The sequence below is a fragment of the Passer domesticus genome, chromosome 21 (genome assembly GCF_036417665.1).
Source record: "Passer domesticus isolate bPasDom1 chromosome 21, bPasDom1.hap1, whole genome shotgun sequence".
NCBI lineage: Eukaryota > Metazoa > Chordata > Aves > Passeriformes > Passeridae > Passer > Passer domesticus.
Window position 1 is genome coordinate 4,231,206 of NC_087494.1, and position 23,295 is coordinate 4,254,500.

Here is a 23,295-nt window from a genome sequence, read left to right on the forward strand (position 1 = left end):
GCTGGGCAGGCCCTGGCTTGGGGTGCCCAGAGCAGCTGTGGCTGCCCCTGGATCCCTGGCAGTGCCCAAGGCCAGGCTGGGCAGGGCTGGGAGCAGCCTGGGACAGTGGCAGGTGTCCCTGCCATGGCAGGGGTGGCACTGGGTGGGCTTTGAGGACCTTTCCAACCCAAGCCAGTCTGGGCTGCTGGTGCAGATTGTCCCCTCCCAGAGCCCTGCGCCTCCTCCCTGAGCTGGATCCAAGCATGACTCAGCCCCACAGGATTTTTTATCAGCTCTCACACACGGCCTCAGCACCCAAAAACAGCCCCAGCCCCAGCCAACAGCCACAACCCCCGCTGGCCTGGGAAATACAGAAATAAATGCACGGGGAGAGGGCTGTGGGCTCCTCATGGGGGTGGCTGCAGGCTCCCAGCACCCCCCAGTCCCACCCCGACCCCCAAAGCCCTGCAGAGGTGCCTGGACCCAGGGTCCTGCTGTTCTTGGGCTCAAGCAGTGAAATTTTCTGTTTTCCTCACGGAAACCCACATTTCCCAAAGGCTGCTGATCCCAACCTCGCTGCCCCCAGGAGAAATCCCAGCAGCTGCCTTCCCACAGCACCCACAGCGGCACCACCGGTGACTCAAAGAGTGAATGGAAGGGAGGAAATATTGAAATATTTGGGGTTTAGAGTGTTTAAAAAGTGAGTTCATCCTATAGAGGACAGACACCTGTGGGAGGATTTTTTCCAGCTGAGTTGGGTCACTTAGTGCATTTTGAGCATCTGTAAAGCTCTGGGAAACAAAAGAAAAAGTTTTTTTTCAAGGGCTGGGCTCCTCTGGTGCAATGGGCTGCAGGAAATCCCAGCAAAAAGACAGATCACAGATCAAAAAATATTCTGAGTTGGAAGAGCAGCACAGGGATCATCAACTCCAGCTCTGACAGGAACTGAACCCACAACTTGGTCCGTGGAAGAAAATGAAAATATTCCTCCTTGCAGGAGGAATTACCCCTGGGGGGAATTACCTTGCAGGTTATTACCCCCCCAGAGTAATAACCCAGAGGAAGGGGAATTAATTCTTTGACTTGAGGGGGATTTGGGAGGGCAAACCCTTCTTCAGAGCAGCTGCCACCCTTAAAGCCGTGCCTGGAGCCATCCAGGAAGGAGGAGCAGCTGGAGGGACACGAACGCACGGGTGGCACTGACGGTGACACAGCGACCAGGGCCGGGGACGGGGCAATGCCAGGGGGCTCCGGGGCTGCTGGGGAGTGAGGCCAAACCCCGGCTGAGCTAAACCCAGCTGAGCTGAACCCGGCTGAGCCAAGCCCCGGCTTCCTTCAGCCGAGCACGGAGCAGGTTTTGAAACCACATCCTTCCTGGCCTTGCACAAGGTGAGCCCCGAGCGCGCCATGGGCAGCGCCAGGAGGGGCTGGGATGGGCAGCGGGAGCTGCTGCGGCTCCGGGATGTGCAGCTGGAGCCCCGCGGGACCCCCTCCCTGCCAGGGACACCTCACAGGTACCGGGGGGCTCTGCAAAGGGGAAGGAGCAGCTCAGCACGGCTGCTGCCCCGAGCCGGCGCTTTGTGGGGGCGCGGGGGGCACTGGGGAGTTGGGGGCACCGTCTGGGGTTGCTCAGCCAGAGCTGAGCTTTGAGTGTTCCAGCAGCACGGGGAGCTTTAGGCAAAGCCACCGTGGTTTTGGTGGCAGCAGGGTCGGAGCCTGGTGCCAGGACGGGGAAGTGAAAGCAGCAGCTCCAAGCCAGCGCCCTCCTGCTTCGGGCTCCCTCCCCGTGCCCAGACCCCTGTCCTGTCCCCCAGGCGTGGCTGGGGGTCTCCAAGGCCTTTCCTGCTCTTGTCCCACACCTCTGCCAGCGTTGTGTCCTCCCTGGGGTCACCCAGCGGGGAGCAGAGGTGGCACATCAGGCCCTGGGCACCCACGGGTGTGTCCCATGCAGGTGGGAACCAGCGCGTGCGGAGCCCCCGGAGCATCTCCCACCCCCAGGATTTCCCAGCGCGGCAACTGGAGCCACTGGGCCGCCAAACTCCCCGGGTTTCTCCCCAAAACCGCCCCGCCAAGGCTCCCCAGGCCGCTGCTTCCCCTTTTCTGCGCGTTCCTCCCCCGAGCCGGCCCCGGAGGCAGCGGGAGCCGCGGGGGTGACGCCGCTCCCGGCTCCGTGCAGGGCCAGCCTGGACCCGCCCGGCCCCGGCCCCGGCCCCGGCCCGGCCGCTGCCATGCCGGACACGCCGGGGGGCTGCCCCCCTCGGCCCCCCGGCTCAGCCCTCATCTACAGCAACGTGGGTGAGTGACCTCCTGACCCGAGCTGCCACCTCGGGCGGTGGCACTGCTGTCCCTGTCCTTCCCTCTGGTGCTGGGTGTGGTTTTGGGGCTGGAAATATGCAGGGGGCAAAGAACAACGTGCTGTGCTTCCATCCCACCCCATCCCATCCCATCCCACCCCACCCCACCCCACCCCACCCCACCCCACCCCACCCCATCCCACCCCACCCCACCCCACCCCACCCCACCCCACCCCACCCCACCCCATCCCACCCCATCCCATCCCATCCCATCCCATCCCATCCCATCCCATCCCATCCCATCCCATCCCATCCCATCCCATCCCACCCCACCCCACTCTTCTCCTCTGTCCTTCTGTCCTGTCACGTCTGTCCCTCCCTCCCCAGGAGAGCTGCGGGCCCACCTGGTTCCCCGCAAGGCCAGCCGAGGGGAAGGCGCTGGCAGACCCCTCCCCCAGCCCGGGCCGGACCCCCTGCCTCCCCCGCTGCCCAAAAAGCAGCTCCAGCGAGCCGAGTCCCTGCCGGAGCCGGGGCCGTCCCAGCGCTGCCGTGACCCCGAGCCACGGGCTGGCAGCATCCTGTACAGCAGCCCCGCAGGGCAGCCGCAGCCCGGGGAGGGGGCTCCCCCGCGGGACAGACCCTCCTGGGCGCCCAAGAAGCCCCTGACCAAGTCCCAAAGCCTGGGGGAGCCGCTGGCCCGAAGCAGCCCCCCAAAAGCCCCCTCGGGCAGCCTGAAGGAGCTGACATTTGGCACAGCGGACGGGGAGCTGGGGCAGCTCCTGGAGAGCCCGGCCGGGGTCTGCGGGCTGGTTTTGGGCTGCCAGGAGGCCTCCCTGGCCCGGCTCTCGGCTCTTATGCAGGAGGAGCTGGTGGGGCCCGAGGAGAGGCAGCAGCTGCTGCAGGCAGAGCTGCTGGGGAAGCGCTGGGCACAGCTCGGGGTCCTGGACCCCCAGCCCTGCTGCCAGAGCGGGGACGCCTGGTACTTCAGGGTGGGCTTCACCTTTGAGCACAGCCAGCTGCAGTTGGCAGCCAAGGTAAGGGGGAATGGGGGTGAGGGCTCTGGGTGGTGCAGAGGGAGCCAGGAGACCCAGGAGCGTTGGCTTTTCCACGGAACGCGACACTGGGGCCACTTCCCCTTTGTGCAGCCGCTTCTGCATTGCTGGATGACACAGTGCTGCTGGCAGGGGCTGGCTGACGAGGGTGACACTTCCCCTGGGGACGAGGGACACGTCAAAAACGGCCCTGCTGGGGGACATGTCCTGGTAACTCAGCCAGAGGGGCCAGCACGTGCAGAGGAGAGGCTGGAGCAGAGCTGGCTGCCCAGGAGAGCAGGATGAGAGCCCAGCCCATCTGGGGGCTGCAGCACTCTCACTTCTCTGCTCCGGCTCCATTCCTGGGTTCAGAGGGTGCAGGGGGACCCCAGCACCACGTGTGGGTCACAGCAGGGCTGGTGGCCCTGAGCTGGCAGGGTGGCCCAGCCCAGGACAAGGCTCTGTCCTGTGTGTCCCTGCAGGTCCCCAAGCCGTGCTGCTCCAGCCTGGGGGTGCAGAGCTCCCTGGGGACACACTGCAGCATCCAGCGCCTGCTCGGCCGCTTCACCGACCGCCTCCCTCGGGAGCTGCTGCTCCCAGGAATCCCTGGAACACAGAGCCAGGGCCCTTCCAGAGAGGAGCCAGCCAGTCCTGCCCCCCAGCCTGTCCTGCCGGTGCTCCTGTGTGCCGAGGTTCCCCAGCAGACCCTGGCAGACTTTGTGAGGGGCTCCCACGCTTTGCACAGGACCAGCCCCGGGCACTACGAGCGCCTGGGCTGCCTCCTGCTCCTGCAGCTCTGCATGGGGCTGGAGCACCTGCGGGGGCAGAACGTGGCCCAGGGGGACCTGTGCCCCGAGAACCTGCTGCTGGTGCAGTGCCCGTGTCCCCCCCAGAGGCAGAAGGAGCCGCTGGGACTGTCCCTTCCACGGCTGCTCATCAGCAGCTTCTTCAAGGTGCAAGAGAAGCAGAGACCTCGTTCCAGCAGCCAGGAGCAGGACTGGAGGCAGGCTCTCACTGCGCCCTCCCTTCCAGAAGCAGCTGAGCTGAGCTTGGGCAGGCTGATCTATCAGATCCTGCACGTGGACATCTCCCTGGAGAACATTTTGGGCTTCAGAAGCAAAAGGCTCCCCGAAATCCCCTCGCTGTCCATCTACTCGGCGGGACTGAGGCGCTTGGCCTCGCTGCTCCTGCACAGGGATCCTCTCCAGAGGGTGTCCATCCACCAGGCCAGGGCCATCCTGCAGGTGCTGCTCTGGGGGCCGCGCCAGGAGCTCTTTGCCAGGAGCAGGAAGAGCCTCGAGCTGCTCCAGAGCTGGCTGCAGGTCAAGAGGGCTCTGCTGCTCCTGAGGTTTGCAGAGAACTCGGCTGGGGCTGGAGTCAGCCCTGGCCTGGAGGAGTGGCTGTGCTGCCAGTATTTCCAGGGGATCACTGAACACACCCTTTACCAGGTCACCCAGGTTCTCTATGCCTCCTAAACAACCTCCAGGTCAGCCCACCCAAAGGTCTCCTCAAATCCAAAAGCTCACAAGGGTCTGGCCAAACCTGTCCCTGCCCATGGCAGGGGACTTGAAACTAAATTATTTTTAGGGTCCTTTCAGCCCAAATCATTCCATGATTCTATGAAATCCACCAGTTCCTGAGAAATCTCAGCAGGTCTTTGCTGGGAAAGCTCTACAAACCCAAACGCACTCCCCCCATAGCCCATGGATGATGAAGTGTGTAAAACCACAAGGTGTGGGTTTATACCCTTGAACAATTTTTGTTTGATACTCTAAGTCTGGTTTATCAGAACACCTGAGGAAAGGTAGCTGGATGGGAGTTCCAAGCACTAATTTAGTGGCTGATAATCCCAAGTAAGGTTTATGGGGTTCAGACTTTGAACAAAAGCCTTTTTGCAGCCATCAGGTTTTTGCTGTTTAAATAACACTCAAAGCCACACATCACAGCTCACCATTCTCAGCAGAGGGGAAACAAGAGCTCCTTCAGCCTGTGCTTCCCAGAGACAATTTGTGGCACAGTCACTAATAAAAATGACATTTTAAAGAGAGAAATACAGCTTCAATAAAACCTGGAGCCGAGCCTCTCAAACACTGGTCCTTTATGTGCTTCTCTGCCAGCATTACACACTCCAGGGATGGATCCAGAGGGAACCAAAGCCAAACTGCCCTGCCTGCTGGTGATTACCCAGAACAGCCTCCATGGGCTCTGGTGAACAGCTCAGGTGAGTTCATGGGCACCAAGGCAGGGTTGTGGCACCTGCTCCTTGCTGTGAAACACTTGGCAGCACATGGGACCAGGACCCAGTCCCCAAATCCACGCAGATGCCAAGGGACCAGCACAGTGAAGGTCATTTAAATTATTCCTCAGCAATTATTAATCCACTCGCAGCCATCTAGACTGGGTATCAGGAAAAATTCCTTCCCTGAAAGAGTGATCAGGCACCAGTACAGGCTGCCCAGGGCAGTGCTGGAGCCACCATCCCTGGGAGTGCTCAAACAACGTCTGGATGTGGCACTTGGGGAAACGGGGTGGTGATGATGGGGTAATGCTCAGACTCGATGGTCTTGGGAGGCTTTTCCAACCTAAACAATTCCATGATTCAGTGACTCCATCACCTGAGAGCAGCAGGGCTGTGCACACAGTGGGACAGAGCCTCCCCACAGCTGCTGTGCCCGTGGATGTGGCAGTGGCTCCCCAGGCAGCCACCAGAGCCTGGGGCATGGCTGGAGTGGGGAGGGTTCCTCCTCGGAGTCCCTGAGCTCCAAAAAACAAAAATAAACCAGAGCTGGGACTCTCTCAAGATGTAGAGAGCAGCTCAGTCCCAGCTCCATGGCTGGTTTGCTCCCACCTGGAGCAGCACCCAAATCCCCCAGTGCAGCCTCCCCGCCCAGGCCGGACCCCATCCAGCCCGGCACAGAAACGGGGCTCGGATCTCATTCCCGGTGTCCCGGGAGAGCCCAGCCCCGCTGTCCCTGTGTCTCCTGCAGTATTTGCCATGGCTACCAGAGGGCAGTAAAGGCCACGGCACAGCCCCTCGTGCCGGGGACACAAAGCCAAAGCCGCTGCCGTGGCTCCAGCCCGGCAGCTCCAAGGCTCCACAGCCCCCCGGTTCTGGATTGCAGCGCGGGTGACCCCCTCCCCTTCTGCCAGGAGCACCCAAAGTCAGCAGAACGTCCCACAGAGGCAGGACCAGGCACATTCCACACTCCTGTCCCTGTGGAGAGCAGGACATGGCACAGGTACCACGTTGCAGAGGAAAACAGGGATTTTTCCAGATAACCAGAGAAGTTCAGCCCTGGGCCAGCCTGTTGAGCAAAACAAGGACACCCTCGCTTGGTCATGTCACCACTATGAAATCCTGGAATATCCTGAGTGGGAAAGGAACCCTCAGGGATGCTCAGGGCAGCCCCTGTCCCTGCACAGCCACCCCAAAAACCCCACCCTGAGCAGCCCTGAGAGCTCCTGGGGCTCTGGCAGCCTTGGGACCATTCCCTGGGCAGTGCCAGCACCCTCGGGGGCAAGAACCTTGCCCTGAGCTCCATCTCAAACCTCTCCAGCCCAGCTTCATACAGTTTCCCACTGTCACTGGCCTTCCAAAAATCCCTCCAGGACGAGCACAATTGTAGGGCCACGGGAAGAGCCAAATAGAGCCCAGCAAGAGCCCCCACTTTGCACCACAGCACTGCTCACACACCCCCAGGTTACTCTGTGCTGCATCTCTGAGGAGTTTCAGGGAATATTTCAGGGTATTCCATGGGATCCCAGCACTGCTGAGCCCAGGGATGGGCTGTGGGGGGAACTTTAGGGCCTTACAGATTTCACAGCACCCAGAAACTTCTATTCACACCCAGCAGAATCTGGTGAAATAAACCCATCCCAGGGATTCCCTGCTCCAAGGTTTTATAGAGGAAAGATTCATCAGCTCCAAACAAGCCTGTGGTATTTCTGTGAAAAAACACAGAAATACCACACTTTAAAGCTCAGCCCCTTCGGAGACTTATTTTTTGTAACTCCAGTTCAAGGTTTGTTAATTCCAGCATCACAAGGAGCCCCTTTCCCCCTCTGCTCACCATGCTGAACACCAAGGGGTGTCTGTGGAGCCCCAGCACTGCCCCCCCAGAAGCCTGCCCAGCCTCGGTGACACCACTGAGCTGCAGGAGTGCCACAAACCACCCCAGCTCACAGCCTGAATTCCTGGAGTCACCTGCACACACTGGAAAGGCTGCAGTTACAGAAACACTGAAATTCCAGGTATTTAAGGTGTATATTTGGTATTTAAAGCAGCCATGGGTTGAGTTGATCACATTCCACTCGAGACTTCCCAACCAAATCACACGCTGAATATCCTACAAACACTGGCAGAGCAGGCAAGCACTGCTCCTAATTAGCACACCTGCTAATTACTCAAAGTAGACTTTTCCAGGATTGCTGGATTATTCCAAGCCCTGTCAGAACACACCCATGAGTTCCAGTCAAGCAAAGAACAAGCAAAGCCTTTCCACACCTGCAACTTTAATGGTTGGGGCAGTTCCAGAGTCACCTCTTCAAGAGTGCAAGTCTTTAAACAGCTTAAAACCAGCAATAAAAAGTAAAATATAAATTTTTATTTAGAATTAAAGCAAATACTTCAGTATCACAAACACAATATTAAACTTCAAGAAATATACTGCTAAATTTGGAGGGAGCATTTATTTTTGCACAACCACGACATGCGCACAAAATCCAGAGAAAGATGTGGAGTCTGAAATTTTCAACATCTCACCACCAAAGCAGCTGGGTCACACAAGGTTTCGTACAGGAGTTAAGATAGACTGGAATAAGATGTTGACAAAATTTCTACAGAATCATCTTTATAGACAACAAGAAAGCTCTAAAGAGGCAAACATTGCAATCTAGTCTTCTTCTGCTGAGTCTCTCTCAAACGTGTAGGCCATGAAGCAAGCATCTGGTCTCTTGGGGACAAGGGGATGCCCTGGTCTCACAATCTCAAAGCCCAAAAAGCTGAAAGTACGGAGCAGTGCAGCTAGAAAATAAAGGAGACAGGTTTCACCCATGGGATACTGAAAAAAAACCCTTTCAATTTCCACCAGAAGGCATTTTGTGTCTCTGGAGGCGTAGGGAACACCCACCTCTGTCATCTCTGTTCTTGTGGAAACAGATGAACACGTGCTCAACTCGGAGCTGTTCTTCAGCAAACTCGAGAAGAACTGCAAAACTGGAAGAGAAACACCAGGGGTTCAAGTGCACAGGCAATGTCCTGGGGTGGGAAGGATCGTCCAGGCCAAGCCCTGCACAGGGACCCCAACAATCCCACCCTGATTGTCTGAACAGAGCTCTGGCAGCAATTGCTTCTTCAGAGAGATACAAGGCCCTGAAAGACAATCCACTCAGGAATTCCTAGGGAAGAGGCACAGGCTGGAGCCTCACACCACCAGCTCCCTGAACCCCAGGCAGAAGTCAAGGGCAGGACTCCTCAGTGGCACAGAAAAAGCTGCAGTGACAGACTCCAACAGCCTGGAAATCCCAGTGCCTAAACCAGCCTGAAATCCCAGACTTTGGGTTCTGCCTGCAGCCCTAAAACCAGGCTCACAAGAGCCTCAAGAACCAAAATTAAATTTTAAAAATGTGTTCTCCCACCCCTGAGAGGCCTCGTGCTAACCCACAGGCAGTTCTCCCTGACCCACCTGTCCTTGCTCCCCTCAGGCAGAGCACCACTGGGAATTTCGATGTAGAGGTTGTTGTTGTTCAGCACTGCTCTCCAACTGATGTGTTTGGCATCTGTAAGCCTTGACTGGACATTGAGAATTCTTGTCCTGTTGTTAGGTGTTAGTTCTTCTGTGACATTCAGCCGATTATCCTGCAGCAGGGACAAGGGCAGAGTGATTTTCCTGTTCATTTTCAGAGGGATTGAGGGAGGGAATGCTGTCAAGCTGTTTGCATCTCATACTCACCGAATAAAATAAATTAGCTGAAAGATTGTGATCCCTCTGACTATTCCCTCGCCCACCTGGGATCTTCAGGGGTGGGTGAGGGACATCAGGAGCACCACCGAGGCCCCGGACCCAGGTTACTACAGCAATTGAAGGGAACCCTGGAACTGCAAAGGGAACGTGGTTACACAGGCAGGAGCTTTGGACAAAGCCCTGGGACCTGCAGGATTTAAAGAGTGTTAAAAAAACCAAACCTAGGCCAAAGGACTCCTCCCATTGCAAGGGGGAAGACAAAGGAAGCTCCACACCAGGGACAGTGCCCAGGGAGCTGCCACTGCAGTGTTCTGAGTGAAGACTCACTTGGAGATGAAAAATACTCAGCAGAGTGAGCCAGGTGTGTTTCTGTGCCGGGCAGGCCTGATCTGAGCTCAGGACAAGAACCTTTCTGCAGGAATGTGCTGGTTTCTGCCCCCTTGTCCTGAGGCAGCACAGACCCCCAGCCCAGCAAGGCAGGGATCACCTTTCCCTGGGATATTCACCTTCCCAGGCCACTCCAGGGAACCATCTCCACCTCCAGAATTTTCTGTTTGAGCCGAGGCCACACCTGAACCTCAGCAAAACCTCCAAAACCACCTCCAAACCTCTTCCCACCAAACTCCTCAGAGCGAATCCACAACGCTCAGCACTCGAGGAGAAAAATACTGCATTTCTGAAGAGGTGAGGAATATTTTTAAGGTTCTCCCCATCCTTTCCAAGGCTGTTTCACTCCTCCCGTGGCAGAGCAGCGCTGGCCCCTCCCTCTGCACCATCCTTCACCCGCAGGCTCCACTCTTGAGTTGCGTCATCTCAGCAGATGCAGCAATCGAGGCCCTTGGGGGAATTTTCACAATCGTCCTGTCTCCGGGTGCCAGCAGCAGCCACTGCAGCCATTTGCAAATCCGAATAAACAGCTACAAAATAATCCACCATTTTGCACCCGAGTTGCGGGGTTTGGATTGGTTTGGGTTTTTTTTTTTTTTCGGTTTATTTTGTTTGTTTCTTTTTTTAATGAGCTTGAAACTTGTGATGGATAATCCGTATTAGAAAGGCTGGGAATGGGCAGAGAGGTTAAATATTATGTGCTGGAAGGTAAATTATATTTATATTTTAATATGAAGCAAGGGTAACAACTGCGAAGTTTTATTAAAAATACAAAACCTGCACTAACTGAACATGTTATTTTAATTAAATGAGCATGCAACCCATCATTTTAAGCTCTTTGAAAGAGACGCTTTTCTTTAGTACCAACATTATTTATTTTTATCTGAGGACAACTGTGAGCTATACATTTTTAATTTCCCTCACAAATAAACCTTTAAAAACCTTTTCCAAAGGTATTCTGTGGCAATCTTCAATAATTTCACCTTTCTGCCCCAAAAAGGCGGTGCAGAAGGTTTACGACCATAAATATATTTTAGTGATGTTTACGTGCTCTTAGGGAGAAAAAAAAATCTTTAGCTTGCAGTTAAATATAAAAACGGTTAAAGAACTCCTTCCACAGTCCACACACGAGGTGGAAAGGGCAGATCGATGTCCTGAGCATCCACCGCTCCACAACAGCCACCTTAATTCAGGTATTTCCTTTCTTCCCAGCACCTGTGGGGGGTGTTCCATCTTTGCGTTGAGTTTTTAACCAACAGCTCTCGTAACGCTCTTACCCTCGATTAGTTTTGCGGAGTACCCACGGTTACATAAGGGGATAACAGCCTTCAATCCTTCAATATCTTTACCTAATTGTTGTTTTCCCCTCGGCCACCAACCCCCCCCCCCCAGCCCTGCCCGGAGCCTCTCCCAGCCCGGGGGTGCCCTCGGGGGTCCCTCCCAGGGCCGGGACAGCGTTGGGGCCTCAAAATCCCCTTTTTTTGGTGCTTTTTCCACCCTCCCCTACCGCCTTGCCCCGCGCGGCGGGGGCCAGGCCGCCCCTCCCCCGCTGGCCACGCAGCGTCCCCCGCCCCTCTCCGGCCACCAGGGAGGCGACAACGAGGACGAGGAAGAGGAAGGAGGCAGCGAGGGCCCAGCGGTGCGAGGCTGAGGGAGGCCGCGGCGCCTCACCTGCTCTGTCCGGTACTGAGGCTCAGCACAGCGGGCATGATGGTGCTTTTATTCCCCTCTTTCTCTCTAGCGAAGCAGTGGCTGTTGAGTATCCGTTGCAGGGAGGATTTCACCATCCGGCCGCTCTGGTCCGAACCCCGAAACCCTCCGCCGCCTCCGCCCCCCGCTCCCCAGGCGCTGCTACACAAAATGGCACCGTGGCCCCCGTGCCTCCTTATATAGCCTCCCTCTGCCACGCCCCCTAAGAGGCCGCGCCCCTCACCGCGTGCCACGCCCTCGCACGGGGAGACGGCTTCTATTGGACAACTTAGGTGTCTATTTGACTATCTCGTTGTCTATTGGCTGAGTGGAGCGAGGGGGCGGGACATCGGCTGGGGGTGCTGCACGGGAGGCGGGGGGGGGTAGCGGCGCGTGATTGGCTGCGCGCGCCGCCGGCGGGGCGGGGCCTGGCGGGGCATCGGCCGGCGGGCGCCCCGCAACCCCTCACTGCCCTCGGAGCCGCCGGTTCGAGTCCCGCGCCCGCGCCCCGCCCGGCTGAGGTAACCGGGGGGGCCGGGGGAGGAGCGGGGCGTGAGGGAGCACCGGGAGGGAGAGACGTGAAGAGTCATGGAAAAACACGGGCAGATCCGTAGGGTGCAGTCCTGGGGCTGGAAGCAGCGGAGGGGCGGCCGCAGGACCACCTGTGGGACCCCGAGGGCATCCCGCCCTCAGAGCTTCTGGTGCTGAGGGAAAATTTTAATTAAAAACTAAGAATGAACCCGCCACAAGTAGTGGGGTGGGTCCCCGAAACGTCGGGCTCTGGGACTGTGAGCTGGTTTTGTGGGGAGTGTTTGGGCTGGTCTCCTTTGGCCTCGCTGTGGTTTATGGATTTATAGGGGAATAGCGATGGGGAGTAGCTGGTTTGTGGATTTAGAATGGAATAAGAATGTCAAATAGTTGGTTTGTGGATTTATAAGGGAATAGGGATGGGGAATAGTTAGGTCAAGGATTTATAAGGGAATAGGGATGGGTGACAGTTAGTTTATGGGTTTATAGTGGAAAAGGGATAAGGGATGGATGGTTTATGGATTAATAGGGGAATAGGGATGGGGAATGGTTGGTTCATGGATTTATAGTGAAATAGGGATGAGGAAGGGTTGGTTCATGGATTTATAGTGAAATAGGGATGAGGAAGGGTTGGTTCATGGATTTATAGTGAAATAGGGGTGAGGAAGGGTTGGTTCATGGATTTATAAGGGAGTAGGGATGGGGAATGGTTGATTTATAGGGGAATGGGGATAGGGAATGGTTGGTTTGTGGATTTGTATGGGCATAAGGATGGGGAACAGTTGGTTAATGGATCAGTTGGGAACTACGGGTAGGGAATGGCTGACAGTGATGATCTTTTAGGCTAAAAAGGCTTTTCTGCTGTGCCTTCATGAAGAAGTGGGTAAATTCTGGTTATTTACACAGCAGAAGTTGGGCTCATCCCTCTAACAGCCAAGCCATGCCCTCTGCTTTCCATCTCCTGCCAGGGGCTTGGAAATCTGAGGCTTGGGGATGTGGTTGGGTCTTTCTGCAGTCCCACGACAAGAACAGTCAGGAGGAAAGGATGGGAATTTGGAAACAGGGCACCCCACTGCTCTTCTGGATGGGGCTGATGGAAACAGCTTCATGCCTTGGGGCTGAGGGTCAGCCCTCAAAATCCATCCTAAAGCAGGAAATGCGCACAAAAAGCTAAATAGGTCATCATTCCCATGGGTTTGGGAATCAGATCTTTGGCTGAGCCATTTCTGATAATTTCAGCCTGAAAACCAAGGCTGAAGCACATCCAGGGCACATCCAGCAGTGGATTTTCTCCTGTATGGAAAGAGAGCTCAAAATAGTGGTGTAAGTGATGGAGTTTGCAGGCAGGGATGCCTCATAAGTTAAGTGGGGAAAGGTGTTTATAGAACCAAATAAAACTGCTAAAGAGACATTGTAATGGTTTTAAAAAATCATTGTTTTCCATTAAAAAACTTGTAGATGGCTGCATTTCTTTTTTTTTTTCATCACCTCGGGCCACAACACACCTGTTTTATTGCCTGCAGCTACCAGAGCTGCATTTGGCCACTTCTTAGGGGGTTTTATTACTACCTTATTTTTATTTGCTTGAAAATATCCCCATCCAGGAGCTCTGAGCACAATGGATTGATCAGCTCCACTTTGCAGAGGAATCATTGTCTAAATCTCCACTCACCTTTTGTGTCCCAAAGCTGCTGGGTTAACCCAGGATGGAACAAAGTGTCAAATTAAAAAAAGTGCCAAAATAAAACAGTGTCTGCTGTCCTGCAGCTCAGAGGAGAAGCCTGGCCTGGCCAGCAGCCAGGGAAAAAAAAATCTGGGAGTCCTGGAAAGTAAAAGGGATGAGAAGAAAGTCCTTTTCCTGCTGCAGACATCTGCCCTTAGCTCCCAGAACTTGACATGAATGGAGCCTGTGCTCACCTCAGCCTCGAGGGTGTTGATTTATGGAGGGGAAACTCTTCTGTTTAATGCATTGCCCAGAGTCCAGCCTGAAACAATGGGATAGCTGCAATTCCGGAATATCCGGACCACACAGAGCACATCAGAGGAGGTTTAGCAATTCCTGGTTTGTGTGTTGTGTTAGGCAGGTTTTCCTTTTCTGGGGGCTGGAGGTGTCAGGGGGTGGAAGGGCCACGTTAGCATTCGGTGATAGATTTCATTATTTCCAATAATGGCATTTATTATTCCTGTAGTAATCCGCCTGTAATTCCTTACAATGGCTCTGTGTGAGTGGAATCCGTGCTGCAGCTGTTTCCTCTTCCCTGAGAACTGGGAACAGCTTTGCCCTTTGAATCCCTGTCACCTCCATGGTCCGTCACTCCATTTCACAGCTGAGTGCCTGGAGATCTCCAGAGCTCTGCAAAAGCCCAAGCAACCTGTGCTGGGTTTGTGTTAAACACCACGGGGGATTAGTTCCAGCTGCAGTTTTGCTGAGATAGCCCAACGTCCACTTTAGCAGGGACACCGATTCAGAAATCCTCACACACAAGGCTCTGACTCACAATTTTGGGATTATGGCTGAGGCAGTTGGAGATGTTGCCATCCCCAGCTGGTTTTGGCCGTGACTGCCCTTCCTGTGGCAAAGTAACTCTGCAGCAGGGTTGTTGCTCCAGCTGCATTCCCAGTTTGGCATCACAATCCTTGGAATTACCTCATTCAGGGGGCAGTGAACCCTGAGAGTGTGAGCAGCACAGCAGCTTTCAACACACAGGGAAGATTCACAGATTCCTGGAATATCCTGAGCTGGGAGGGACCCCCAGGGATGCTCAGGGCAGCCCCTGTCCCTGCACAGCCACCCCAACAGCCCCACCCTGAGCAGCCCTGGCAGCGCTGTCCAAACGCTCCTGGAGCTCTGGCAGCCTTGGGGCCGGGACCATTCCCTGGGCAGCCTGGGCAGTGCCAGCACCCTCGGGGCCAAGAACCTTGCCCTGAGCTCCATGCCAAGCCCTGCCACAGCTCCAGCCCTTCGTGGGCTCCTGGCCCTGGCCCAGAGCAGAGCTCAGCCCCTGCCCCTCTGCCTCCCCTGGGCAGGAGCTGCAGCCCCCAGGAGCCTCCCCTCAGTCTCCTGTGCTCCAGCTGAACGAGCCAAGGGCCCTCAGCCGCTCCTCAGAGCCTTCCCCAGCTCCGTGTCCCTCCTCTGGGCACTCTCAACAGCTTTGGGTCCTTCTTTTCTTTATTACATTGCATTTGCCCAACCATTGCAAACAGAGAATCTCAACCATCTCGTTCATCCCAAATCCTGTGCAGGTGTCCTCAAACACACCAAGTCCTCCTCATCCCAGCTACCACAGCCTTCCCCTCTCCAACAACTGCATTCCCAAGGACTCTCCCAGTCCCACAGCCAGGAGCTGGTGTCAGTTCTCAGCTGCTGAGGGAGCTCTCCAGAGAGCCCCAGCAGGTCCCAGTTGCTCTGTGCTCTTACCCCAAGCAGGTCACAGCAACTGGGCTGCCTGGAACCTCCTAGGAAAGAATCTTGTACAGCCTGAGTTACTCAATAACCAGAGCAGTTAATGAGGAAAGGACAGAAGCACCAACAAACTGATCTCTCTTAAGGATCCAAGTTGAAATTGTTTCAGGCTGAGAAAAGCCAAGGTGTTGATTTTCCCAGATTTTCCTTTCTTAGTTTGTTTCTTTCTGCTTTTTACCCTCTTTTCACAAAAGAGGTCTCAAACAGGAGTTAAAATCACCAGTCAGTGATTCTTTGTCAAGCTTTTATGGGTTTTACTTTCTGAAATAGTCTGGAAGATGAGTTTATGGCAGCACAGGAAGAAAACCAGATTAAAAACTGTTGTGAACATATTATAGCAAGAAATGGGTGTGGCATTAATAACTGTCTTCCCTGTTCCCTGTGTTTTCAGGTGTGCAAGTGTTTGTGATCAGATAACACAAGGTGCTTAGAAAGATGTTCAGGAGCTGAAACACTCATAAATCTCCTAAGGTTCTGAAATCCTGCACGTCGAAACCACAGCTCTGTAACATCATTTATTCCAAGAAGGAGAGATAAACCCTTCTGTCATTCAAGTGATTAAAGCAGGATTAAATCACACAGCTGCAAAAACTGCTGCTTCTGCCTGGTTTTCTGCCACTGGTGGAGCTGAGGCTGCTCCTGCATCCTTGTTCTAGAGGGGCAGCAAAGCTCCAGGGAGGGGGAATGGGACAGAAATCCTTTTGGAAGAGTAGCAGAAAGCCCTGTGTGTTCTGTGCTGTGCTGCATCACGCTCTCAGGGCTGGAAGGTGGAAATGGATGTTTGTGGCATTTAGCAGCACCAGGGGAATTCATCCTGCTCTGATTTGCTGACGAGGGAAGAACATGAGAGAAAAACATGAGCTCCCTTCCAAAACATGTGCACTCCACACATAGCATTGCCCATTTAGTACCTCCCCAAAATGGGAATAAAATACATCCATTTATTGATTTATTGAAGCAGGCTTTCAAGTCAAGTGGCTCTGGTTGCCTTTTCTCTCCATTCCACTGCAAGAAGACTCTGCTTCTTCTTGCAGTTTTGAGAGGTGTCTGTAGATGCAGCCAAGCACCAAAACAGGACAGCAGCTGAGGCAGAGATGTCCATCAGGACATGTTTTCATAGAAATCATTGTCTGTGATGACTTCACCCTCTCATTTAGCTGATTTTAGTCATGGAATAATTTAAATGTTCCTGTTGGTCAGCTCTCTGTGGAGACAAAGGACAGCAAGAGCTTGTGAGGCATTATCAAAACACTGGAGAGTAACATTTTTCTACACTTATCAGACCTATATTTTATAAGTCTTAATAAAAAAAAATGGCTCTTAAATCTACCTCTCTCCTTCCTTAGTGCTTCTGGTTCATCTCCTCACGGGTAACAGTTAAGTACCAGTTATCTAATTTTAAATACTCCCCCACTAAATCACTCTTTAGTGTGTCAGAATCTATTCTGATCTTTGTGGGACAAGTAATTAGAACACCTTTCCTAGCTGGAAAAACTCTCATTTTCATTGTCATCCCTGTGAGAATGATTTCATTCTCAAGGTCAAGCTTTCTGCAGACCCACTTGTGCTGGAAGGAGACTCTGCCAAATGAAGCCAGAATTTTTAGGTGTTTACCAGCACAGGGAAGAATGTATTTTTCCAAGATCTTTGTGAGATACTGAACTAGAAGAAAACAGTCATCAGGCCAACAACAACAACAAAAAAAAAAAATCTGTGCTCTCACAAAAAAAAACTTTGGATCTCTGTTTTTCCACTTCAAAACAGCTGGCATGGAGAGGGATTGAATGCAGATGAGGTAATAGATGTTTAATAGGCTGTAAATTCTCATTTATCTGAATTAAGGGTGGAATCCAGCATCACCTGGGAAAGGCTGAGTTGTTCTTTTTGAGTTTGCAGGACCAAACAGAGCAGTTTCCACATAAAAATAATGTGGGGGCAGGGGGGGAGGTTGAAGTGGGAACAGGAAATCAGCTGGAAAGGGGCTTGGCCAGGAGCCACAAGGAGCACTCAGAGGGTGGCACACTATGATTTCTGAGAAGTGTGCTGGGGCACTGATGTTATGGGTCTGCAATTTCAGGATAATGTTCCACAACACTGGTTCCTGTATTGATTTTTCTCTGGCTCTTGCTGCCAGTTATGAACAAATGGCCCTGAGGAATTTGGAGGTGGTTGCAACACAATGGAGTGAAAGACGTTGCAACAGCCTCCCCTCCCCAGCCCATTTTCTCTTTCGTTTCTGCTGGGCCAGACGTGATGGATGTTGGATTATGCCCTTTTCTGAGATTTTTTCAGATTTTTCTGAGATTTTTCATGCCCTTTTCTCAGTTGCCCAGCGATGAGAAAAACTTTTATTCCATTTTCAGTCTCATGAGAAGGCTGAGACAATACAGATGTTATAATTCACACCATCACAATCAGAAGCCAACTATTTCCTAATTACAATGCATTATAAGCATTTCTTGGCCTATCAGCTTTAGCCACACCATGCTGTAAATGCCTTAAAGCCAACAATCTAAAATTACCCAAATTTCTTTGTTTTAAGAATTTTCTACAAATCCATTTTCCACACTGGAGCTCTTTGCCTTGCTGAGGAGTCACAGAGGGGAGTTAATTTGGGGAGGGGATGAAGCCCTGTCCCTCCTTTTGTATGGAGAGGGTGCTGGGGTCCTGAGCACCTTTGCAAACCCCTCACGATCAATCCCATCATAATCAGCATTTCAGTCTCCCTGCAATTCCTCCATGAACATTTTCTTCCCTCTCTTGCTTGCTGGAGCCTTTGTGTGGTGGGTTTAGGAGTTTCTTTTTTGTTTCCATTGCCCTTTTCCAGAATCCCCCACCATCCCAGGTTTCCCTGCAGGACAATCCCCTTGCCCAGCCCTGGGGAGGGGAATGGGAATGGGACAGCCTGGATTATTTTCCTCCAGTTTCCTCTTGTGCTCGGCTCAGGCAGCCTCAGGGATGAGGAAGTGCACGGTGCAGCTCTGCTTTTGTAACCCCTAATTTCGTTTGGAAATGTTATCCAAACAAACAGCTGCCAGCAGGATGAGCGTTAAGACCTGTGCAGAGGCTGCTCTGTCAGAAAGGAGCTCAGAGGGAGCTCTGCCTGCTGAAACATCTCTCCCAGCAGCTCATTAACGTGGAGATACTCAAAGGAGCCTTTCCCCCCCGATTAGATCCTGCCCCTGATAAGAGCATTAACGAGCATATTTTCCCATAAATAAAATGAGCAGGCCTGGAGGGCAGGGAAGGTTATTTTGCCTGGAATCAGTTCTATCCCACACTCACCCCTTGGAGAGCTGGGGCTGAGGGAACCAGTTCACCCTGAGAGCCAGAGACCAACTGGATAAGGTGGATTTCTTCCAGCTCTGTGTGCTTCACACTGCTTTATTTTGGGGGTAATCCACGTGGGTTCTGTCACTGGCCAGAAATCCCTGTGCTCAAGGCCAGGGCAGCCCTTGGGGCGCTGCAGGAGGAACAGGAAGGTCCAACTTTGGTGAAAAGTTTCTTTTGCCAGGCTGGTTTTTGAGCAGCAGGAGGGGCAGGAAGGTGCAGCCTGGGGAAAGCTGCTTTGGCCGGGCTGTTTGTTGAGCTGCAGGCGGCCTCGTGCTCTCTGCATCCGTGTCTGAACCAATATTTACTCAGGGCTCTGTGCACTGGGATTGTCAGCAATCCCTGCAGTGAGAGCAGGGCTGGAGCCTGCCCAGCTGAGCAGCTTCCCTTGTTTACATCTTTTTTAAAAACACTCCTGACTTCCAGGCTGGGGAGAGGTGGCAGTGTGACACCTCTGGGAAGCACCAGCCCTCCCTGCAGCAACCTGCCCACCCCAGAGCCTCTGCAGCCAAAATCCCCTCTGGAAGGGGGTGGGAATCAGACCCCCAGCCTGGGCAGGCCTTGGCATCTCCCCAGGGAGTGACAAACCTGCTCTGGAAGTGACAAACCAAAGTCCAAAGACTTGGTGCTCCCTAAGGGACTGGCAGCAATCAAAGGAGCTCCCAGGCTGCCACCACACTCAGGAGTGGAGGCTTTAAAATGAAAGCAGCTCTCGTTCAGTGCCAGAATTTTCCAGTTTTATTTATGAAGCTGTTCTAGGTACAGATTAACTTCCCCGCCTCCTGTTGGCCATTAACTCTGGGAGAAGCTGAGCTTTGAAGGGTTCGTTCTCCAGGAGAGGGGTGGGCAGAGCAGTGTTCCACAGCCACGCTCCCGTGGTGCCTGTCCTGGTGTTTCCAGAGAAACCAGACTTAGGGAGCTGCTTATTCCCAGGTGTCCTGCCCTGTGTGACACACACAGACACCCTGACTCCTCTCTGGGAGAGCAAACCCCACTTCCAGCAGAGCTGAGCACGTGCCCCGAGCTCTTAATGAGACCAGCAGATTTCCTAAGGTGCTGGAAGATAGAGAGGTGGCATAAGGAAGGTAAAGACCCTTGAAATTACTGCTCAGGCTTGGAGCTGTGACCTACTTAGTCTGATTTTCTGCTCACGGTGACTTTTGCCAGCTACATCAGGTGATGAGCTGAAAATCTCCCTCCTCAAGGTGTGTGGAACACTGGGAATGGCTGTGAGTACTGGAAATAAACTGGACAGGAGCTGAGATTTCGTTGTGAAATCTGTTTTCTGGGGTATTTAGCCCCTTTCTGATTCCCCTATAAATATTTGTCTGGTTTTGGGTCAGAGTTTCCCTGCTGGGTTGTCCAGTGAGTAAATCCTTTCAGATTCTGGTGGTGCTCTGCCTTCCTGCAGCTTCCCTGCTCTTTTCTCCTACAGCACTTTCCTTTCTCACCTCTCAGTTCCTTGCTCCTCTCGACGCTCCCGTGTTTGTTTGGCTCCACACACAGCCTCATCCCGGCCCCAGGATCATGGACTGGGCACTCCCAGCCCATCTTCAGCCTCCTTGGGCTCTTTAGGGAGGAAAACGTCACCAGGAATCCTTGAAGGAACGGGATGTGACAGGAAGCAAGGGGAGTCAGCAGGCCAGGCCTTAGCAATGTGCACAGAGCCACCACTGCAGCTCTGCTAAACCCAGGCTCAGGCTTAACATTGAACCTGATCCCACAGCATCCCTGGGGCCCTGAGTATTTTTTGGTTTGGCTTGATTTTGGGGTGATTTTGTTTTGTTTTGTTGTGGTTTTTTGGGGTTCTTTGGTTTTGGTTTTGGTTTTTTTGGTGTTTTTTTTTTGTTGTTATTGGGTTGGGGGGTTTTTTGTTTTGTTTTGTTTTGGGGTTTTTTGTTTGTTTGTTTGTTTTTGTTTTGGGGTGCTTTATTGTTGTTGTTGTTAGTTTTTTGTTTGTTTTGGGTTTTTTTCAGGTTTTTTGTGGTTTTGGGTGGGTTTTTGTTGTTTTGGGGTTTTTTTGGGGGGGAGTTGTTTGGTGGTTGTTGTTGTTGGTTTTGCGGTTTTTAAGTTTTTTTGAGGTTGGAAGAGACTTTAAAGATGATCGAGCCCAGCCTGAGACAGGGAGCCCAGGTTTGTGTGTTTAGGCTCCCCCTGTGGCCCCCTCTGGAGCTGTCATTCCAGCAGGAGCCGCCCCGTGTCCCTGGGGATTGGGAAGCTGAGGGTGGGAGAAGGCAGAGCTGAGGTGGGAGCTGATCTCACTGCTGCTCCCTCCCTCCTCTGGGGAAGATGGACTGGGGGAGTTCAGGTTGCTTTGAAAAGTCTCCTTTGTAAATAACGTTCCAAAACAAATGTTCCTTTTAACCTAAATTATCTGTCCTAATCCTACCTCAGCTCCCATTTTTTAAAATTTATTTTATTTTATTGATCTCCTTGTCACCTTTAAAATTATGGGAGATCACTTTGGCAGTGATAATCATGTTTAATTCTCTTTTATATCGTTTTTGGCTTATTTTCCCATGGTTTCCTTGCTGTTTGGCATTGTCAGGTTTATGTTCTGCAATTTTAAGGTTTTAACTCTGAATATTGCTGCTGGGGACAACTGAATGCTTTTCCCCATGTTATGGATGTGGGTGCAGGATATCAGTTTCTAGAAAATTGGATTTATTTGATTATTCTCAGGGTGATGGTGATGGACAGGAGCCACCCCTGTCCTTGCCACTTGACACAATGGCACCAAAACTCTGGTTATTTGTATCATTGCTCTCAGTGCCCCTGGGACTCAGAAAACTGATTTTTAACAACAAGCCTTTCCTGAGGCTTCCATGCCAAGCAATGCAGATAAAGTTAATTAATATAATTAAGCCTTTATCATTCTGTCCCAAAGTGTGATCCCAAGGCTGGGGCCAGGCTGTTCAGCTGCTTCAGGAATGGTGTTTCCAGGTCCCTGGGGGATGTGCAGGTCCTCGGGGTCCCTGCTGGCAGCCAGCAGCAGTTCTGTGCCCGCCGTGGACAGAGGGCTCAGAGGAGCCCATTTGGGGTCACAGGTGGTGGCAGTTGCCATTGCAGGACAAACAACCCAGATCCCTGCCCTAAAAGAGGAAGGGCTTTTCAGGAGCCCTTCCTGACCAAGCTGTTCAGAAAACCCTTCAGAGAGGGGGATGCCACCTTTTCCCTACACAATCCCTTCCAATACTTTGCTGTCTTCATTGCCACAAAGTGTTTGGGGTTTTCCCCCTTAAATCCATGGCTGCTGTTCATCCCTCAGTTCCCACAGGCAGGAGCAGTTTCTCTCCAGTCTGTCTTCACTGGATTCAGCCAGGACACATCCAAAGTCTTTTCTTTCATCCAAAATACTTGCTAGTTCCAATGAGGCCTTTTTTCCATGACTTTTCCCCCCCCGACCTCCAGGTATAACAGCTCTGACGCATTGGGAGGAAACTGGGATTTGGGAAAACAAACTTTTCTTTCATTTTCCTTGGAAATCAGCTATGGTTGCAGCTCTCCCAGATCCCTGCTTGATAGAATTTTTTAAAAGCTCCCTTTCCCAAGGCATTCCCAATCCTTGGATTGACTTTTCATCTGGGAAGGTTTCAAGAGCTCTTGGTGCAGCTTTGTGGGGACATGGAGCATTCTCCACCTGCAAGGTTTGGCTTCCCAGTTTGGACACCTGGATGTGGAAGGTGTTTGCTGTTGGAGGGGTAGGGCAGGGAGGGACCTTCTGAGCCCAGTCCTGCTGTCCACATGTGGTCCAAGGATTCCTAAAGGCACAGAGCTCCCCCTTCAGCCCCCAGTGTGTCCCTTGCATAAGCTGGGAGCTCTCAGAGTTACAAAGCTCCTTTTTAATTCCAGTTTTATTTATTTTAGCCAATTTTTTCCCCAGGTGGCTTCAAGCCAGCATTGTCTTTATGCTTAAATTGGCATCTTGGCTCTCTCTCGGTGCTTTTGTGTGTAGCAATCCAACCCCTTTGTTTTGGTAGGCAAAGCAAACTGAGACTTTCCTCTGTAAATCTTCCTTTCTGCTTTGCCTGCTTCTTGTCAAGGAAGCCTCTCAGCCATCCAGAATCATTCCCACACAAGTTATTTACAGAAAGCATCTCTCCACGGCCACCTAAGTGCCATCACCTCTTAGGTAAAACCCAAGTGTTTCTAAATTCATTTGCTGGATGTTGGAAACAGAGCTAAAAAAGCACAAACACCCCAGCAGAACAAGGAGGGAAGAGTTTGGCACATCTACATGGCAGGGTTAGGATTTGACAAGGATCACAGAATCATGGAGTGCTTTGGGTTGGAGGGACCCTAAAGCCCATCCAGAGCCATGGCAGGGACACCTCCCACTGTCCCAGGTGCTCCCAGCCCTGCCCAGCCTGGCCTTGGGCACTGCCAGGGATCCAGGGGCAGCCACAGCTGCTCTGGGCACCCCAAGCCAGGGCCTGCCCACCCTCCCAAGGAACAATTCCTGCCCAAGATCCCATCTAAATGTTGCTGTTGGATCCTCACGCTGGATCCTGTGATCCCTGTGGGTCTCTGCTTTGATGTTCTGTTGGAAGCTGCCTCCAGTGCTCTGGCAAAGGGATCCAAACCAGCCCTGGCCCAGCCCCTGCCTCGGGAGGGTGGAGGTGGAAGGAGTT

General features: G+C 52.9%; 3 protein-coding genes and 1 long non-coding RNA gene across 4 annotated transcripts in view; 3 read left to right on the forward strand and 1 right to left on the reverse strand.

Moving 5' to 3' along the window:
• Positions 1-1,916: 1,916 nt before the first annotated feature.
• On the forward strand, positions 1,917-5,655 carry PEAK3 (PEAK family member 3). Its single transcript, XM_064396391.1, has 3 exons — positions 1,917-2,274; positions 2,661-3,307; positions 3,787-5,655. Exons 1-3 carry the CDS (start codon positions 2,208-2,210, stop codon positions 4,777-4,779), a joined length of 1,707 nt encoding a protein of 568 aa, XP_064252461.1. The 5' UTR covers positions 1,917-2,207; the 3' UTR covers positions 4,780-5,655.
• A 2,231-nt stretch (positions 5,656-7,886) lies between these two features.
• Positions 7,887-11,512, reverse strand: OAZ1 (ornithine decarboxylase antizyme 1). Its single transcript, XM_064396296.1, is given in 6 exon segments — positions 7,887-8,327; positions 8,434-8,519; positions 8,989-9,161; positions 9,256-9,342; positions 9,344-9,401; positions 11,326-11,512. Coding segments are annotated over 6 exon segments (651 nt in total). The 5' UTR covers positions 11,442-11,512; the 3' UTR covers positions 7,887-8,196.
• A 260-nt stretch (positions 11,513-11,772) lies between these two features.
• LOC135284663 (nucleolin-like) overlaps positions 11,773-23,295 on the forward strand; it is a 35,228-nt gene continuing 23,705 nt past the window's right edge. Inside the window, exon 1 of the mRNA XM_064396276.1 lies at positions 11,773-11,864. The gene's annotated coding sequence lies outside the window, so the exon portion shown is untranslated. The remainder of the gene's footprint in view (positions 11,865-23,295) is intronic.
• LOC135284666 (uncharacterized) lies at positions 11,876-15,915 on the forward strand. Its single transcript, XR_010349911.1, has 2 exons — positions 11,876-13,933; positions 15,726-15,915. It is a non-coding gene; the product is annotated as an uncharacterized LOC135284666 (long non-coding RNA).

Coding starts and splice junctions, on each gene's coding strand:
- PEAK3 (XM_064396391.1), top strand. CDS start 2,208: ATGCCGGACACGCCGGGGGGCTGCCCCCCTCGGCCCCCCGGCTCAGCC. Junction 2,275..2,660: donor CCTCATCTACAGCAACGTGG/GTGAGTGACCTC, acceptor CTCCCTCCCCAG/GAGAGCTGCGGGCCCACCTG. Junction 3,308..3,786: donor AGCTGCAGTTGGCAGCCAAG/GTAAGGGGGAAT, acceptor GTGTCCCTGCAG/GTCCCCAAGCCGTGCTGCTC.